At 39.3% G+C, this 20,321-nt stretch overlaps 1 protein-coding gene across 2 annotated transcripts; it reads left to right on the top strand.

Moving 5' to 3' along the window:
* The first annotated feature begins 26 nt into the window (after positions 1-26).
* ALG12 (ALG12 alpha-1,6-mannosyltransferase) lies at positions 27-15,010 on the top strand. 2 transcript variants are annotated; one of them, XM_068189772.1, is made up of 10 exons: positions 27-199; positions 4,160-4,349; positions 4,495-4,627; positions 5,147-5,320; positions 6,638-6,832; positions 8,156-8,259; positions 8,711-8,934; positions 9,656-9,825; positions 10,012-10,087; positions 14,109-15,010. In XM_068189772.1, the coding sequence occupies exons 2-10, from the start codon at positions 4,185-4,187 to the stop codon at positions 14,338-14,340; spliced, it is 1,473 nt and encodes a 490-aa protein (XP_068045873.1). In that variant the 5' UTR covers positions 27-199; positions 4,160-4,184; the 3' UTR covers positions 14,341-15,010. The 2 variants fall into 2 exon arrangements, with proteins under 2 accessions (XP_068045873.1, XP_068045872.1); XM_068189771.1 differs by lacking the exon at positions 27-199 and having other exon boundaries at positions 4,177-4,349; positions 4,479-4,627; positions 14,109-14,615.
* The last annotated feature ends 5,311 nt before the right edge of the window (positions 15,011-20,321 follow it).

Raw genomic sequence — 20,321 nt, 5'->3', positions numbered from 1 at the left:
GCACCGGCTCCGTAGGGGCTTCAGAGCCGCCCGCCATTTGTACTCGGCAGCCGCCTCGGAGACCTTCTGCTGCCGGGGGCGTGCCCTGCCCTCGCCCAATATGGCCGGCGGGGGAGGCGGTCACGTGCTCGCGGGGCTGGCGCCGCCGCTCCCGCGCTGCCGGCGCGCTCTGCGGAGCGGCCACGTGGGCGCGCGCGCGGTGAGTGCGGGACTGGCGGCGGGCGCTGCCCGGGCCGGCGGGGCGGGCGGCAGGCAGGGAGGGATGGAAGGATGGATGGAAGGAAGGATGGACGGATGGACGGACGGATGGATGGGGCAGCGGCCGAGCGGGAGCGCCGCCAGCTGCCCGTGCCTTTGCTGCAGCCGGGCCAGAGGGCGTTCCCGGGAGCCCCGCCGGGCGCTGCTAGGCGGCCGCCCCAGCTCTCCGCCTCCCGGGCGCGGGAGCTGTGGCGTGGCGGGAGGGAGCGCGGCCGGGCAGGGCAGGGCAGCCGCCTCCTGAGGGGTGTGCGCGGGGCGCGGTGCCTGCCCCTGCCGCGGGGGCCTGGCGGAGCGCCGGGTGGTGCTTGGTCTCGGCCGGTAGCCCTCATGGGCCCCGTCACAGGAGCGACCTGACACGGGCGGCGCTTCAAACCCGCCCCGGCGCGCACCGGCGGGGCCGGACTGGGCTCGGCTGGGCCGGGCAGGGCTGGGCTCGGCTGGGCCGGGCAGGGCTGGGCTCGGCGGGGCCGGGCTGGGCATTGCTGGGCTCGGCGGGGCCGGGCTGGGCTCGGCGGGGCCGGGCTGGGCCGGGCAGGGCTCGGCGGGGCCGGGCTGGGCATTGCTGGGCTCGGCGGGGCCGGGCTGGGCTCGGCGGTTCGGTGTCCGGGTGCCCCTGCTGGGCCCGGGGCGCCCGGGAACGATGGGGGCGCGGGGAGGGTGGTCGGGTTGGGTTTGTGTAGGTTTCAGTGGAGAGCATTCTGCGTGTTTCTTCCCTGGCTCCAGGAGTGCCATTTCTTTATCGCTCGGCCGTATCTTTGTGTCTTAGCGTCCCACACTGTATTTCCTGCCTCAACCTTCTCTTCTTTTTTTCTCCCCCCCTTAGGTTTTTTTTGTTTGTTTTTTTTTTTATTTAGCTAGTCTCGAAACTAGTGAGGAAGTGTATATAAGAATAGTAACTGCAGTTTTTTTCCTAATACACGAAAAAGAAGCAATCCCAGCAACTAAAAGGTTTAAATCTGACCTCATTGAGGTATTAACTCTAGATCAAACTTGCAAGAGCTATTAAAACATAGAAAAAAAGCCATGAAAATTTAAGATAATACAAAATGGGTTTTGCCAACACTAGATCAAGCCTAAGAGGGAAGACCTGATGCTGGGGTGCGCTTGGTGGTTCTGCTTGGATTCCTCCTTTTGAGGGAGTGAAATGACTCTGTAGACAGATTTAACATGCAGTTTGGCTGCCAAACTCTATCACAGCTCTTCTGAAGCGTGTCTGAAAAACCTAAGTGAGCTTAATATGGTAGGTTTTTCACGGGAAGAAAAAAATATTATGTGAACTAATGGTATTTCCACTGAAAAAGTATAAAACAGCAACAAACCATTTTTGATGGAAGTACCTCAGCTTTTTTTTTTTTTTTTTTAACATGAAAACCCAGGGGTTTTTTCCACCCAGTTTAATCCCAGGAAAAGATGAATCCTTTGTGTTAAAAACCCCTGCTCTTCTATGATTCAGTTTTGATATAGATTCCTGGGGGGAAGTCAGTGTGGCTATGTTGTAGAGGCCTGAGGAAGATTCTTCTGAAGTTGCCAGAATGTAATCAATGGACAAACCTATGTATATTGCTTATGATTATCCCTCTAAGTGTCAGTATTAAATTATTTTTATTAAGTGAAAAGCTGTTTCTGGGGTTTTGGCATTTAAAAATAAAAAACTATAATTGCAAGTATTTGCTTTTATATAGGAAATTTATTTTAATAATAAAATTCAGTGCCTACCTGTCTTGATAAATTCTGCTTGAATTTTAATGCTTGTCAACATAAATTTTCAACAGAGCGAGTTATCTTGAGTCTTGACAAGACCACTGAATTTATTAGTCTTTATATCAGAAACCTGGGTGTTGTCTTCAACACCCAGGTTTTTTATCTTCAGGGAATTTCTGCATATAATTATCTTCAAGATATGCAAGTATGCTGTCGTGCTTTTTTCAGGCATACAAAAGGATTGGAGTCAACAAGATAAAAAAAAAGCTTGTGATAAACTGTGTGTGGGATATGTAGCTTCACTTTCATTCTGATTTAGGAAGTTGGGGACTAATTACTCATGTAGTTATCAGCTAAAGATACCAGGAGAAGGCTGTGTTGTAGATCGGTCAGAGGATAATGAATGCAGTATTTATAGATGATGGTAACAGCTTGTTATGCAGATGATGTAGTTAAGAAGGGAAAAAATAGAGCTTCTTGGCACTTGGGTCCTTTTATAAGGATTTATTGGGTCCTAAAACATCTGCAGTGTTAAGAAGGTATGAATTTGGAGTCAGGAGTCCCTACCTTGCAGGAGAATATGCTGTTTCACCTGATGCAGGAGCTGCTCAAGTGCCAGTGTTGCTGTGTGCAGCAGTGGATTGACCCTTCAGTGTCCATTTTTCTCTTCAGTTAAATTTGACCAGAATAATGAGATTCTTCTGCATTTATTGTAAGAATTTAGCAAGAATTTGTGCAACTTAAATGGCCCTGTGCAGGGACTTAATTCCTGCCAGACACTTTTTTGAGGTGTCCTGGTGTCAGTCCCATACGTCTTTTCCTACTCTTGTGCAAAAAAGGATTCTGTTGTAGCATAAACTATGGTTATCCATTCTTGTAAAGAAATAATACTAGGCGCAGGTTAAAAAGGCTATTCCCACTTCCTGGGGTGAAGGGTTTGTTTAGACTCCTGACAAGGCTCTGTCTGTGAGCTCAGGCTTAGAGGTTCAGTTACAGTCTGCTGCAGAAGCAATCATCAGAAAAAGAGATGCAGTAAATGAGATATTTAAAATAATATGCAGATACATGCAATTTACAGGAAGTACACAAATTTCAAGATTTATTTGTGCTCATTGTGAATACAAGGAACATGAGCTTGCTCATTTTTACAAATGAGCAGCACAAACATCAGTTCAGGAAAAGGTAGCTCTAGGAGGCAGTTGCTAAGTGATCCCAGGAAATCTGCCAACTATCTTACATCTGTTTGATGGACATATTTAGACCAAAACACAGGAGAAAACATCTCTAACCAATACCCCAGCTGTACCATAAAAGTGCTGGTTTTGAAATTGTTCTCTGTGAGAACAGAGCAAAAATAACAGTAATCAAAATCTCTTTTATTACATTGTAAACTTACAAAAAATTGGGAAGCCTAAATGAAAAGAACATGAAATAGATTTTCTCTGGCATCACCTGGACACATGATTTTATCATAAAGATAAAATACAACATAAATACTTCCATAAGAATGGCACAGCAGTGTTGTGAAATGAAGCACTAGGGAGAGGGGACCTTAATTTCTGGGTAGAAGTGTGAAATATGGGATACAAAATGTCTCTTGCCATAGTGACATGTGTGGGTGCCAGGGGGGATTTGTCCTTCTCTGGCCAAGTCCAGACCAAGCTGCTGGCAAACTCAAAGTAGTCTGGAGATCAAAGTACTCTGTTCTCAAGAATTTCTCATCCTTGTGGATCCTCTCCCACTGTTTTTGGAGCCCTGAACAAGCAAGAGAGTGTATGTTCTAAAGATCATATGTAAATCCAGTGTGTAGTTAAAGTGGGGGTAATTTACAAAGCTATCTGTCCCACAAATCACAGACATAACTGACGTGACACTCAGCAGTGGGGCAGTATGGAATGCAAAGGGATATACTTTATTGGTTAAGGTCCATGTTGTCTTGAGGTTTTTTAGGTGAAAATTAAAACAATTATATCTACAGATGGTGGCATAAATTCTGAAATGCTTCTGAATATATTTTTGACTACCTTAATTAATTGAATGTAGTAAAAAATTTCCTGGATTTTTTGTCTTACTAGTCTTTGTTTGAAATTTTGACTGCTGTAGTACATTTTCCTTGCATCATCAATCTTCCTTTCTGGTTGTACACTTCATGCCATGTTATTTATGTAATTTATTTTTATTTTCTTTTTGATACTAATAGAATATATCTGAATTTCAAAGCCAAGATGGCTCAGAAGAGGAGCTCAAGTGGGCGGTCATTCCCATTGCTGCTGCTGCTGATTGCGGTGGCCTTTGTTCATTTAACTGTCTGTCCTTTTACAAAAGTGGAGGAAAGCTTTAACCTACAAGCTATCCATGATGTCGTGTACCACCAGCTGGACTTGGATAAGGTAAATTGAAAATAATGTCTTCATTTTTGGACAGTGTTAAAGATGGCAATTCCCTGCAGTATCTGTAGGATAAATGCGGTGTGAATATGATTTATTTTCCATTGTTTCTAATTTGCTTATTTTAAGTAGATTCTCCTTTTTGCAGTATGACCATCATGAATTTCCTGGAGTTGTCCCAAGAACGTTCCTTGGACCAATTTTTATTGCTGCTCTTTCCAGCCCGGCTATCTATGTGCTTTCTGTACTAAGAATGTCCAAGTTTTATTCCCAGCTGATAGGTATGAGAACTTCAAATCCTTAGAGATGTCACCCATTAGAGCACCAGTTAACACATTTTTGCTACATTTGGATCAATAGTTAAATTGTGATATTCTTTTCCTCAACGAAGGAAAACCCATACTATGGTACCTGGGGCCAGCATGGCCATTCAGCTCCTTCTTTGGAGAGTAACTAACAGCGCACAGGAAGTCTGTGCTAACAAATGTCAAGCAGCATAGGAAAAGCAAGTATCTCAAGTCTCTTCAGAGAGTTCTCTCCCATGCACACTTTAGAAAGGATTGTTAACTTCGGCATGGAAGCACTGACCTTTGTGCAGAACTACCAGACAAATTAAAAGTGGATTAGAACAGATAAACTAAATGCAGTTTTGTTTGGCTTTTTGTTTCTTTGAAGGTAGTTACATTGTGGTATCTTAAGTGTTAATCTTCAGAATGTCTTCCCATTACATTATGTAACATGGCCATTCATCAGTGATCCATCTGATGCTACTCTGATTCCTGTTTTTATTCTCCTGATAGTCCGAGGAAGTTTGGGGCTCAGTGTGATTTACACCTTATGGAAGCTGCAGAAAGAAGTTAGAAAGCAGTTTGGAGCAACTACAGCATCAATCTTCTGTCTCATCACTGTTACTCAGTTTCATTTGATGTTTTACTGTACAAGAACCCTCCCTAATGTGTTTGCACTTCCATTCGGTAGGTATTTCATGGGAAAAAAATAAAAATTTAAAACTTCTTTTCAAATGTATCAGTAGTTAAAGCACAGGAAAAGTATGGTCAGACCAAAATAACATATCTACTTGATTAAATTGTGTGATAACAAGACTAGAAAGCTTGAGATTTCTTTCTCTCTTTACCATCTATGCTTACAGTGACTGTTTAATCAAGTTTTATTGAATCTGAGTACATGTGGATTTTGTCAGATGGCTTTGATTAGCTAGTACACGTGTCTAATGCATAAAGCATGGAGCTATGAAAAGGAATGAGGTACACCTGCAGTTCAGAAAATCCTGTGAACTTGGTCGGCACAGGAAAGTACTTTATCATGGGATTGTAGAAGAAATTCCTACTGCACCATCTCCACCTTCCTCTTCTGAAGCATTCTACAAATGCAGCAGTTTCTATACTTACTGAAAAAAAAAAGTCAACATCAAACCCTTCTCAACATATATAGTTTCCCCCCCGAGCTAATGAAGAGGAAAATTAATCTTATGTGACAGATATTTACTGAGTCACTAAATGCTTCAGTGCAAGTTGTTCAGCTAATAACGTGAAGTTGATGTAAGAACCTGTATGGATGAGAAATGAGAAACAAAAGCAGATGAATGGTCAGATAAACTGTCTAGTAATGTCTCAGATAATTTCTGCATATTAAAAAATACAAGTTGTTTTATGACTTTGTACCTTAGTATTTCACATTTTCCTTAGGATCCTGAGCACTTTACTATGTCAAGATTTAAACCAAAAATAGAGACAACTTAGTCTGTAGAGATATTGTGTATCCCACCTAGTCATGTAAATGAATTTATAGATCTTTCTCCCTCAGCAGTAGTCTGTAGTCTCATTTTTATGTTTGAAATGTGTTTGTGTTATCATGAATATAGAATATACTTAGCCAAGAGAATAAACTAATTGCCTAGTTGATATTGAGCAATAATAATTATGAATCATAGTTTGAGAAGCTTTTAGTACTCCCTAAAGTTTTGTTTTTCTTTCCCCCCCCCACCAATAGCTATTAAATATACTGCCTAGAAAGAGTTCTTATGTGTTCCTTCTGTGGTTATACTTTTCCTAATTACTTAAGCATCAACAGTATAAAGCTGTGCATTATTCCAAATTACATTTCTCTAACAAAGGAAGAATTTCTGGACTAGAAATGGTAGGAAGACCAGGAGAGGATTGGTGTGAAATTAGAGGAACAAGAAGATAGCATTGAGTGTTACCCTTTAGAAAATAAATAGTTCAGTATGTTGGATGATGTGTTTTGGGGTTTTGTTGGGTTTTTTTTTGCAGTGCTCCTGGCATTGACATTTTGGATACAGCAAAAGCAAAGGCCATTCATTTGGTTCTCAGCTTTGGCGATTATAGTCTTCAGATCAGAGCTCTGCATATTCTTAGGCCTCATGCTCCTGGTGACGTTATTAACTAAAAGAATCTCCATTTTCAAGGTGCTTTCCCATGCTGTTCCTGCTGGAATGTTTTGGTTGGGTAAGTGCTTGGAAGAAAGCAAATGACATTAAGTTCAAGGGAAGTCTGGAATTTTGACTGATTTATCTGTTGAATAGCCCTTAAGGGTTTTTTGGGGTGGGGTGGCAGTGGAGAGAGGGTAAGTGGGGTGAGTTGTTATTGTTTTAGTTTGATTCTATTTGCTAATAATATGACAAGATTTTTTATTTCTTTGAAAATTTCTATGTGAGGAAATAGATTTATGCAGAGCAGAGAAAGCTGCTGTAGCCTCTGTGTTTAGATGCTTACAGTATAATGTCCTGATCTTGAGGCTGAGATGTACAGGTTGACTTCAGTACAATTAGTACCTGGCTGTTGCTACTTGTGCATATTATCAGTTGTAGTATCTATTGCCGTGGTGATAAGCTGAGTCCCAGGATAAAATACAACTATGTGACAGAGATACCAAGCAGGAGGGTTGTGGGGAGAGTTACAGTTCAGCTCTGTTCTGTTCTTAAATTAAATTTAACAGCTTAAGTGATCTCCATGCTGGAGAGGTTGAAAAATTCCCTTGTCTCTACCCGTCTGTGGAAGATCCTCGTGTATATGCACGTAAATATTCTAAGCTGCTCCATCAGCCTACCAAATTAAAAATGCTGTTGTCAGATATGTGATGATGACCCTTGGCAGCGTGCTGTCCCTTGCAGAGTGCATAACAGAAACGCCAAACAATTATGCCAGGTGCATGTGGAGGCACCTCATGATGTAAGAGTTTGGAGGTCCAGTGGGAATTAATCACTGGCACTCCCCTTTCCTATTTGAGCAAAATCCTTAAATACTAGAGCAGTTTTCACAGAGCTGAGTGGAAGAGATAGGGCTGACAGTTTTGCTGCTTTCTTTTTGCCTTTCATCCCTTATTCTCCTTCTCTCTCCACCTAATGAATAGTAGCAAACTTTGTGATTGTTTTTTTTAACTTAACAAAAAACAATTTAGTTTTACAATAAACATTTATTTATTACTATTTGAAGTTAACATGAGCTTCTTGTTCATTACATTTAATCCTCCTAATACTCTTCTAAAACAAATCTCAGTTAAACCCTTTCTTTCAAACCTGGGGTTGGAGTGGGGTGAATCCCAATTGGATTCATGTCTAACATGCTTATTTAAAGGCTTCTGTTCAGAAGTGCCTCCCTTCCCTGCAAGACTGACATATTCAGCCTTCTCTGTGGTTTTGGGTGAGGCTTACAATGCATGTTTTAGTTTATGTTGGTCTCAAAATGCTGTATATATGCTATTCAGATGTGTTAGTGTGCTTTTCCCTGGTTTTTAGTTCATGCAGATTTGTATCTCTTTAATTCTTTTAGGGCTAACAGTTGCTGTGGATTCTCTATTTTGGAGGCAGCTTGTGTGGCCTGAGGGGAAGGTGCTCTGGTATAACACAGTTTTAAACAAAAGTTCCAACTGGGGAGTATCCTTTGAAACATCCAGAGAAAAAGAACACTACCAAAGCAAAGACTTGATGTGACTTACTCCTGAGACTCAGGGTGTTAGATTCTACTTTTCATTATTTAAAACTTATGAGACAATGTCTGTCTCTTAGATGTTTCTGCAAATTTTAAGTCTCGTCTGCTAACTTCTTTCTTGCCTCTTTGTGTTCTACCAATATAAAGCCAGGTTTCTTCCACTTGGTTTTTCATGTTGCCCATCATTAGTGCCATTTGACGTGCCTCTTTTCGGTAATACGAATGTAATTAAGCAACTGCTGTTAGTTTTCCAAAGATAAGACAGGAAATGAAAGGCTGGAAGAATGTGTATACAAAAAGTATACTGCACATTTGCAAAATTTGTGGGTACTATGTAAAGAATAGTTACTTTACCTGTTAGCAGTGAAAGCATCCTTAACTCTTTTCACCTTGAAGACCTCTCCCTTCTTGTGGTATTTCTATTCAGCCCTGCCTCGTGCTTTGGGATGCAGCATAATATTTGTACCTTTAGGGGTAACAGAAAAGAGAACTCGGATTTTACTTTTGCCAGCACTGGGCTTTATTTTCTTGTATTCGTTTCTCCCACACAAAGAGCTGCGTTTCATCATCTATACTTTCCCTGTTTTCAACATAGTGGCTGCTAAAATGTGCTCACGAATGTAAGTTCAAAATCCTGTTTGTTGGGTTTTTTCCCTCTGAAAATGTAAAAGGAAAACTATTAGTACTGTTCTTATGCACTTTTTTTCATCTTGAACTCTGGGTCATATTGAAATATTCATATTCTGTAGAAAGGAGTTCGAGGTCTTTGTACCCATTTGACTGCAGAGAGAAGTGGAAACAGAGAAAAGTCAAATGCTTTGATGGGACTATTTGGGAAGTCTGGAGGAGAATTGAGAATAGAGCCCTAATTATACGGTTACATTGTTACAATGCAGTTTATTTACCAGAAAAGAAGACATATTCCAGTGTACTCCTGAGCTGTTAACACAGTTTACCTCAGGAGATAGTTTAATACACAGGCGAGGCTTGTGAGACATGGAGTTAAATAGTTCTGTTTGGGTGTATTGAGTAAAGAAATTGAAGTTCAGTGTTTAACTTATTTAAAAGAGAATATGTTCATAGCTGAAGTTTTTAAAGATAAATACTTAGCTTTATTGGTAAGTTTGTCTTAGCTTTATTAATGAGAATATTCTAATTTAAATGTCACTAGAAATTAATCTTCTACAAATTGGTAATAAATACATGCTGTACAGGGTTAATAAAATATGTATTAATCTTTATTATCTAGAAGTGGAGTTTCTGTAACAGTTGTCACAGTAGTCAGTGACCAGTATGAAATAAAATAAGTTTATTCTTCCTTGTTTTTCTCTTCCTCAACAGTCTGAATAACTACCGGAGATCCTGGCTGTACAGACTTGGATCGTTCTTTATTATAATGCATCTTCTACTTAATGCTGTTTATTCAGGAACATCTTTGTATGTTTCACATTTCAATTATCCTGGAGGAGTGGCAATTCAGAAGTTGCATGAGTTGGTACCTTCAACAGCAGGTATGTAAAGCTGGCTTGAGGTATGTTCCCCTAATATTAATTACAATATATCTTTCCATGTATTGAATACTACTTCTTCAAACTAGGTACACACATCTTCTTTGTTACTGTTTTGTTAGTTTTTTATTAATAAGCGTGTTCTTGGAAGAATTTTGAAGCTGTATTCTATTTTCTTTATTTATGTAGATGTCTCTGTTCATATTGACGTGGCTGCAGCACAAACAGGAGTTTCTCGGTTTCTAGAAATCAATTCCGATTGGAGGTATGTTCTGAATGAGGTTTTTTGATCTGAGGACAGTAGCCTGTTTTTTCTTTTTTTACATATGCACAGGGATAAATATTGTAAACACAATTTCTGGTATAGCGTATTTATTAAACCAGCTTAAGAACTATATGACTCTTCAGAGAATTTTTGATGTCTGCAGTGCTGCCATTTCAGAAATAAAGCACTGCAGTGTTTTTTTCATTGTTTTGATTGATTCTGATTTGCTGTGTAGCATGGATTATTTCAAAGGACCAGAGGAAATGCCCTCAAGTTGCTCCAGGAGAGGTTTAGGTGTGATACTAGGAAAAATTCTTTCATGGCAAGGGTTGTCAAGCACTGGAACTTGCTTCCCAGGGAAGTGGAGTCACCATCCCTGGAAGTGTTAAAAGTGTGGCTATGGCACTTGGGGCCATGGTTTAATGGTGGATGTGATGGTAGTGCTGAGGTAACGATTTGGCTTGATGCTCTTAGAGATCTTTTCCAGCCTTAATGATTCTGTGATTCTGAAGACATCAGAACCAGCACAAAAATTGCTGGCTTACCAAACTTTATACCAATATGTTTAATGCAGCTAGGTCTGATACCCCACTAGACCTTGTGAAACAGAGCTTTCTTGGCAAAGTAGTGTATATAATTATTTGTCTGAATGATGTGTGGCAATGTGAGGCTCATGTACATTTTAATATTGAAAGTCTGTTTTTATGTGGACCATCCCTCATATAGATGGCACAGCTGCTGCTGTGAGCACGTTCATTAGCTCTGTGAGAGGGCTGTTGAGTGTTTTGTTACTATGACCAGCAGTGATACATAGACACTTTTTAAAAAGAGTTGGAATACTGGACTGAATAGTAGGAGACATTGTGAGGTGGCATCATTTGCTTTTCAGGATGAAAACCAAAAAGTAGGCACCTTTCTGATTTTTAACCCTACTTCTTCAGCTGAAGCATAAGATTTTAATTTAATGAAAATGATCTTAATGAAAATGACTCATTAGAAGGTGACACAAAGCCTGCCTTCATACTGCACAAAACAAAAGCAACACAAGCAGATTTTGATTTAAGAAGTATTTTGAGCATAGAGTTCTTTTTCCCCAGTCACAGTATTCAGGATCAAATGAATATAATTTAATTACTGGTATGTTTAGAGATAAAAGTACTTTGGAAGTAAAGCAGAAGAAGGGGAAAGAATGCTTCCAGGGGAAGTACAAAAATCATTGATCTTGCTATGCCTTTTTATTTCCAAGCACTCTCATGATGATGGTACAGACTGTTTAAAGCCTTCACAATTACCTATCTATTGTTTTTTTCAAATTGGTTTTTGTATGCTAAATCTGGAGAAAGTCTTAAACTACAGGGAGGAGACATTAACCTGCTAGAGTTCAAGGGATAGAATGTGCATGACAGCTAAAATGTTTCAATATTTGGGGTTTTAAAATATACTTTAATACACACACTATTCTGAATACAACTCCAGTTTCTCAGTAATGCTTCATTCCAATGAGCTTTTTGAGTTCATTGAGTGAGTGTTGGATTGCTTTGGGTTTGTAAGGTTTGTAAGGCTTGTAAGGCCTAGTGGGATTGGAAGGTGAATGAATAATAATATCCCTGTCACTGATAAATGTTTCATGGTGTTACAGAGCAGTTTTTCTCTCACTTTTATCTGTACTCAGCAAAACAAAGGCTAAAGGAAGGGCTGATTCAGCATAAAGTTTCACATTAAAAAAACAGGCAAAATTCACAACTGAGCATCATACACAGGACTACCACTTGGTCTGACAGCACAGTAGTGCAAAGTTAATTGGCACCAACTGTCCATTTTCTCATTGTCCAAGAAAGTGACATCCTTTCAGATGGGTGAAAACTAACTTAACATCTTCATAGACAGTATATGTCAGGTGGAAACAGATTAGGGGTGGGGTGGCTGTGAAGGCTGATGATTCATCAGATAACTGCAATCCATAAATAAAAGTGTCTTAAAGTTATCAGCTTTCAGTTAGTGCTCAGATGAGATCTATTTGCCTCAAGAAAAATGCAAGTGATCTATTATTTTTCTTCAAAGGGTGATTGAAAGGAGCTTGATGCAGGTTCTTACACGGAACAGGTGTTACAATCTTGTCTTCAATTAGTGCAGTCTCTTTGAACCCTGAATAAATATGCTGTGTAAGCTTAAAGTATTTAAAAATAATAAAATTCAGAAATGCATGCAGCCAGATAAAAGGACTTTTACTTGCTGATGAAGAAAATGCGAAATTAGTAGTTGGTAGTGTTGCTACAAAATAATGCTGTTCCTTCTGCCAGTTTGGATGTATCTACCAACCTAAGGGGTATTGTAATATTTTTGGAAATAGCAGGTGAAATTAGCATGCAATTGTTTTAAAAGTAGAAAACACCTGTTCAGTGTGCAGTCTAATTCTGCATTATACTGTGTGTTTAGTAACATTTATGAATTCTGTCAGCCTGGGGTCTTTCCTGAGTTGCCAAAATTTTAGTTAACAATTCACACAAAACCTCTGCTTTTCTGTAAAGTACTTCCTTCATATATCTTAAATGTTAATGACTGCACTGTCAGGCAGCATTACAAAAATATCAGTAGAGTTTTTTTTCAGGGAATTCAGGCAGATAAGAGGCCAAGCCTGCAAAGATGCAGGCTGGATTTAATCCTAGGTGCATTTAAGGGTATGTAGGGCTGGGACTGCACCACTTCCCTACCTGTGTCCATGTCTGCAAGGAAAATGACGGCCTGAGTAAGATGCCTGTGAAATGTGTGGAAGGCTTCAGGTGCCTAAGAATGGGAGCTCCAAGTGCTGGTAGAAAACAGTTCACAGAACAGGGCAACAGAAAAGGTGAAGAATGGGACACTGCTCTTCACTCAGGTTACAGAGCCTAACAGTGGTTTATGGAGCATTTTGGAGTGAACTTACCTCTTTCTTCTCCTTTGAAGTTGCTGGATTGAGGACTCAATCAGGCTGCCATGTTCAGTATGAATATCCTAACCCTTAAGCTCTAAATTGCACCTTACTCTCAGTGAATGAGCAAATAACTAGTGCAAAGTAGAACCATGTCCTCATGAGACAGTGGTGGAGATGTGCCTCAATTCCTAGAAGATTAAAGGGGTTCATACAGCTCTTAAGAGATAATGAACTGCAGTTTTGGGTTCAGGTCAGATGAAAAGTGGCTGAAACTAGATCTTTCACATCCTGCCAAATGGCTAAGTCACATGTTTTCTCATCCTGTAAATTCCTCAATAGCTAGATTGAACATAAATCCTTTTGAGAAATAACTGTAAGTGTACATAATAAATAGTCCTAGAACTCAATAGTTATTTTATAAGCTTTTTTTTTAAATTCTATATATAATTTATATGTATTCTGGTACTTAAACAGTTTATAAAAGCTGACCTAAAGTGACCTGCCCAAACATGTAGTAGATCAAGGAACTGAACTTAGAAATAACAAGTATCAAATTAGTATTGTAACTGCCAGGCTCCTTCTATCTTCAAGCATTCAAGGAGGTTTTCTCCCTGCTGTTCTCTGAGGCTCCTACTCTAATGTATGACTACCAGAAGAAAAAGGTTTCTGCTTAAGTACCATATAAGGTATTTCTTAGAATTACTAAAAAACCTCACAAACAGACAAAAAGCAGCAAAAACCCCAAAGAAAACCCTCACATTTGTCCAAATACAGTTCTTGTAGAGTAAAACTTAAAAATTGGTCCAGTTTCCTGCAATCTTAGGCTTTGGAGTCCTTTCTCCACCGAATTCAAATAGGGAACTAGTAAGAAATTTTCTAGGAGTCATGATTTATATCACAATAGCAGCAGAAAGACTTGCATGGAATGACTGAGTCCCTACATTCTTCAAAAATACTATTTCCTTCTCTAGTACTATTTAATCAAGAACTATAACTGAGAATGTTAGTTCATTTTTGTGTTTCACCTTGGATGCTTCATGCCTCTGCAATAATGGCCATCTTTAATAGGTAAAGCAAGGAATAAAAATAAACCTTCTTTATTCTTTACAGGTATGACAAAAGAGAAGATGTTAAACCAGGAGACCAGTTGATGTTTTCTTACACACATATACTGATGGAAACAAATCCTCTTCAAATATCACATTACAAGACAACCCACAGGCCACTGGCAAATATACCTGGCATCAGTAAAATTGGGTTGAACCTTACTGCACTACCTCCTTTTACTTTAAACTTGAAACCAAAATTAGTACTGTTGGAAAAACTTCCTCTATCATCTTGACTGTGAATTTTAAGTAAGTCTTTTGATGTGATTTTGCTGATGATTGAACTGTATAAGACTGCAGTAAATTGTCATTCCAGCACTGCAACTCAGCTTCTGTGGAAAGGCAGAGAAAATCTCTGTACCAATTGGTATCTAGCTCTGTCCTGTTTCTTACGTAAATAATACAGTGCATTCCTAGTCAGTATATGCTCAGTATACTGAGTTGTATTTTTATATGTTTGAGAGCAGTTGCCTACATGTTTAGTGGTATTAAATAAAACCTGTCTACTTGATTCGATAGTCTGTTTCATCATGTAGCACAGGTATGTCCTAATTGTCCTGTGTAAGATACAAAATCAACAGGTTTGTGCTAGGGCAGTAATTTGATATGTAATCTATGTGTGCAAAGATGTATTACTTTATGTATCTGCAGGATTGTAACCCCCTTAGCTGGCAGATTGCCAGTCTGAAACCTAACGATGTTATAAATATAGGAAAGCCATATTCATCATTGCTTCATCATAATACCTAATTGTGCCCTGTAGGCTACCAAACTAATGAAACATTCACTTAAAAAGCAGTTGGACCTCTTGACAAGCACTGTTTCATAACAGATTTGAGTACTAAGGATGATTATCTTAATTCAACAGTTTGTGAAAAAGCAATAACTTGGATTTTGCGGGAAAAAGAGTATTTAAAATAATTTTTCCCCTCATCTGCTGTAATGATATCTTAATTTGCAGTGTAAAAATTACCTAGGAAAATGTCCACTATAAGATAGGTGCTGTTTTCCTTTTTTTTTTGATTAAGTAATCCCTTTGGAAAGGAGTACTCTAATGTGCCATGTGCTGCATTCTGTAAACTAGAGTAAGATTGCATGCTCTGTAGTTTCTTTATTAGATGTTTTTGTTAAGGATATCTGCAGAGATTGCTGGAATGGAACAAGGACAAAAGGTTAGAATTCTGGTTAGGCCCAGTTGTAATGTGGCAGAAGCTCCATTAGTGTAGAATGTCACAGTCACTGAAATTATCATAGGCAGAAAACTATTCCTTGCTGACTGAAAACTTGAGTATAATTATGGAATAAAGTGGTTTGGGTTTTGTTGTTTTGTTTGTTTTCTTTTTATTCTTAAACTTGCTTGATTCAGGAACTACCTTTACCTGTGTATGTTTCAGTTTTCAGGACCATGTTTTCTTTTTATCCTCTAGATCATGTATCAGTGGAACTGATCTGGTGGGGTGGAGCCTGCTCCCTTTTGTGTGGCTGTTGTTGCCCAGGCTTCCTTGGCCTGAGCAGATCTGGCAAAGGCAACCTGCAGAACTTGTTGGTCCAGTCTCTGGCTGCTCTTGGAATTTAAATTATTCAAATATTATCTATTTGACTTGTCTTTGGAAGAAAACCTAGCTTCCTCCAGAGCCAGTTTGAACATCAAACAATTCACAAGAGACAGAAGGAAATACATGTGCAAATAGCTGCACATTTGGAACCACACAAAGGAAAACTTTTGCTTAAGGATGTAGGTAGGCCTACGTGTTAAGGCTAATCATTGACTTCATGTAACTCCCCCACATTGGAATCCACAACTCAAGAACCCAAACTAAAATTTTTCCTGCCCAGGTGTACACAAATGTCTATGTGGTTGCTCCAGCTTTCCAAATGCCCGGTTGTCAGAATCCCTCTGCAAGAACTTGCTTTGATCACCTACAGAGAAAACCTAGGGCTGCTGTGCTTGCAGAATAGGCATCTCAAGCTACTGTTTGAAGTGGCACTGAATATGTACACAGGAGGCATTTGAAGAGTTTCATCTTGCTGAATTTCATACTCACATCCTATAGAGTCCTTCCACAGACTTACTCTGGTGTGTAGGTGCTACCTGTGGGATTTAAACCAGTGATGATATTCAGTTGTGGAGCTCACGTGTAGTACTGTTCACAGCCTCATCAACCATGGAAATAGAAGCAATCAGCTCAAACTGGCCTTTTACTCTATTTGTTTGGGGTAGAGAAAGATAAAATGTACACAAGGAGACAGGAAAGAGATACTGGATTGCAGTTTTGAAGGGTGTCTGAAGTTTATTTGTGTCCTGTTACATCTTATCCTCCATATGTGGTTATTGAAAGTGCTTAATTTGAAAATCTGCAACTTTGGTTTTGTAGCTAAAAGGGCTAGATTGTGACCCAAGCAGTGCATGGAGCACCACAGCACCTGTGGCTATATGCCCTCTGTAACAGCATATATCAGAGCTGGTTTAAGGTGGATAATAGGTAAAAGGTCTTCAGCCAGAGGGTGGTTGGGCACTGGAACAGACTGCACAGGGAAGTCGTCACAGCACCAAGCCTGACAGAGTTCAAGCAGTGTTTGGACAACACTCTCAGGCATGTGGTGTGACTCTTGGAGATGTCCTGTGCAGGACCAAGAGTGGAACTTTGATCCTTGTATGTCTTGTATGTCTTTTCCGACTCATCTATTCCTTTCTAGCTATGATTCTATGGGTAATTGCCTCGGACACAGGCCATGGATATTATGGTGGCCCTCACTTGGAATAAGCAGGGGCAGCTGGCAAACTGGGATAAAGATTACTGCTTGAATAAATTAAGCAATCTTTGGAACAGAAACTAAAGCCATCTCTCCTTAAATGAATTTTCTTGTCTCCAAGTCTTGTGTTGCCTTTCTTTAGCTCCACAAGAACAATAAAGCTTATTTTCTCCTTTAATATAAACTAATATTCAGTATATTTGCATGGAAGAAAAAAGTGAGTTTAAGTTCCTTTAAATACAAGAAGGCATATAGGAATTCTCCTGCTCCTTCTACAAACCTGAAGTGGGGTATTACAAGTTCTTCTGAATTTGGGGGACATAGGAGGAAGCATCATGTTAGAGAATGATTGGGGTAGGTAGGAGGACAGTGACTGAACACTTGGAATTTTTGAATGGACTTAAAAGTAATAAATTTCTCATGCCTATTTAAGTTCTTAAAAGAAAAATACCTTTTGATATGACTGATTACAATCCTACCAAAAAGTTCAGCTTTTCTTAACAAAAACAGAAATAAGGTGAGCATATTGAATTACTGAAGGTTGAATTAACCTGAATAAAGCAAAAAGACAGATAGTACAGTTGATCGATATCTAATGCTGGTATAGAATGAGATTTATTTTAGGGTGTCTTGTTTAAACTCCCCAAGGGTCAAATCTTGTGTAGCATCATAAATTGCTCTTTCAAGTTTGACTTAATTTCTTGGAAGCAATGTTTGTTCCTGTAAAAAGTCCAACAGATTATTTGGACAAAAATACGTCACCATGCCATTTCACATGAAGAAGGTGAGTAATCAGTCTTACAGCCTGAGCTGTAGGACATTCTTGTTATAAAACTAAATAAAGTAATTGCATGAAAAAAATGTTGTGGAACTTGCCAATAGAGGACATTTCTGGAAGCTGAAAGTAGAAGCTGCTTCAAAATAACAGCAAAGAGATGACTCTTGCATCAAGAACCAAAAGAACTAAAGATCAAGGAACAACTTCCAGTTCACAAAGTCTCTAATATCAAGAACTGGAAAAAATCAGACTATATTGCCCCTATACCTGCCCTAAGTACTTGCTATGGGTCTTCCCTCTCGAGCTAAATTGGGGTGAGGAGAAATGGAGAATGGTTGTATTGGATCTGACATCAAATACATTTATCTGCTTCCACTGAGGAAAAACCAGAACACATCTCAGGTTCTTGCCTCGTTTGTCCATCAGAACACAACCTCAGTTCAATCTATTTGTGCAATGCATTCTGAAACACTGAGCACACTCCTTTTTCTTGCTCCCTGGCCATTTCACACATCCTCTTAGTGAGACAGGTTACATGTTCAGAACAAAGCTTGAGATTGTGCTGCTGTTCCTGCAGTTGCAGTTGTTCCAGAACCATTCTTATTTTCCTTAATACTTCTAGTTCTTCTAATGTTAAGGAACTTGAAAATGGATATGAGTCCTTAGCATTGGTTTGCTATATCAATTCCAATGCAAGAGAGAGTGTTTCCCTTGCATCTGACAGCATTTTTTCATAACTTACACAGAAATTCCAGACATCATAGCCTAGTGTTACTTCCCTTTACTACATGTGGTCAGTCTTGCGTATTCCCATTCTAGTACTCCCATTCTAGCCCCACCCTCAAAGAGCATTCCTTTGTAGTACTCAAAGGCTCTTTCTTGTACAAGTGACTTCACTTTCTATTTGCAAGAAAAACAGAAAACTTTTCATCAAGCTGAGCTTATCATTGATGTAAGCAAGAGTGTTGAGGCACAACTATCTCAGTGAGCTGGTTACATAATTAGTCTCAATTATGCCAAAACTAATGTTAAGAGGCTGTTAAACAGTGAGACATGAAATGTATCACTACCTGCTTAACATGTGACACCAAAGATTAAAAGGGTATTTGCAAAAAATCCTTAAGCTAAATAACAAATGCCTCTACAAAGGTTTTCTTAATTTCCTATTTATATATGTAGGATTTCAAAGTGTAACTGGTCCATTTTGTATGCAGCTACTTATTTTAGATCAGCTCTTTAGATAACCATGAACAACTGTAACTACTTTTTGGTTCCTTATTTCAGACCTTTATCATAGAAAGTGCATCCAGTGTTTCCTCCCAAGGCTTCATCTGTCAGTTTGTGCCAAATATAAGGTAAAAATGCTGCCTGAAATGGAGTCCACCTTTTCCTTTAAAACTGCCTACTTAGGAAGCTGGAAGAAGGCATTGGTTCATAGATTAAATAAAAGAGTCAGGGACAGCTTTAGCAAAGATCCAGTCCTTAGAACCCAAGTTGATACCTGAGTCGGGGACATCGCCGTGGTTACTATTTCTGGTTGGCTTACTCATTTTATGAAATCCCTTTTGGGTCAGCTTTACAATGAAACCAAGGTAAAGAATCACTCTTTCTTTTTGCTAAGAATAAAGCAAAATATGAGTATGTTTGTGAAAGAGTAAAATGCTTAATTTATAAAATCTTAAATAATCTAAAACTAGCAAGTGTTATTTGTAAATTATGTATTTTATATATATGTGTGTGTGTGTGTATTTAGTTTTCCTGTGTTTGGAGGTAATTAAATGAAAGTTTAATATGGTCAGCTCTATATAATGGAAGGAAAAAAAAAGCTAGTTTAAGGGAGAGATCTCAACAACTGTAATCACCTACTCTGAGCTGTCATCAATTCAATCAATTACATCCTTACACTGGTCTTGACACTGCTCTAGTTGAGATTTCAGTTCTTTCTATTCAGAAGCTACTTTTGGGAAGCATGGGGAAACTACGAGTATTGGTAGTAAATGCTCACTGACTAAATTCTGCAAACACGTTTCCTTCACTTGGACTTGGTGGGCAGGGAAAGAGGCCACATAAAAAAAAGCAAATGTGGGGGAAGCATTATCTCAGGTTTCTGAAGCATAATATACATCTCAATAGATACTTTCCATTATATACCCTTCACAAGACCTGAGTTCTTTGAAAAGGCTGTTGCAGGTTTCAACTTCTTCCCCTTCCTACCTTTATTACTACAAACTATTTTTTGGCTATATTCTTACACCTCCCTACTTCTAAAAGAAGTAAAAGCTTTTAAGATTTTTATGATGACCAAGTGTCATCTACACTTTACTTTCTATGCTAACACTGAAAAAAATTCTTACTAAATTTACTTCTGAAGTTGCTACGGTACTGAAAGTATCTGTTTAAGTGTCACTGTTGCAGGGCCACCATATTATGCATTAGGAAACTGTCTGCTGCCACAGGGATTGGTGCAGCACAAACTCAGGTTGATGAGAACTCCCACTATTTACAGCTTTATTAGTCTGAGGGAAAACACTGTAAAAATGGGAAGGGGGGTCTTATCTATTACAAATATGAGAAAGGTTGTAAAACCATAAAATTTTAGCAATCACAGAAAATTTACATGAAAAATAATAAGGCAAACCCAACACAAAACACAGTCACTCAGTAACTTACCTCGAGCTTTAAATG

Source organism: Anomalospiza imberbis, chromosome 5 (genome assembly GCF_031753505.1).
Source record: "Anomalospiza imberbis isolate Cuckoo-Finch-1a 21T00152 chromosome 5, ASM3175350v1, whole genome shotgun sequence".
Classification (NCBI taxonomy): Eukaryota; Metazoa; Chordata; class Aves; order Passeriformes; family Viduidae; genus Anomalospiza; species Anomalospiza imberbis.
The sequence above is the reverse complement of the archived record's forward strand: the minus strand, read 5'-3'. Positions and strand labels throughout refer to the sequence as shown.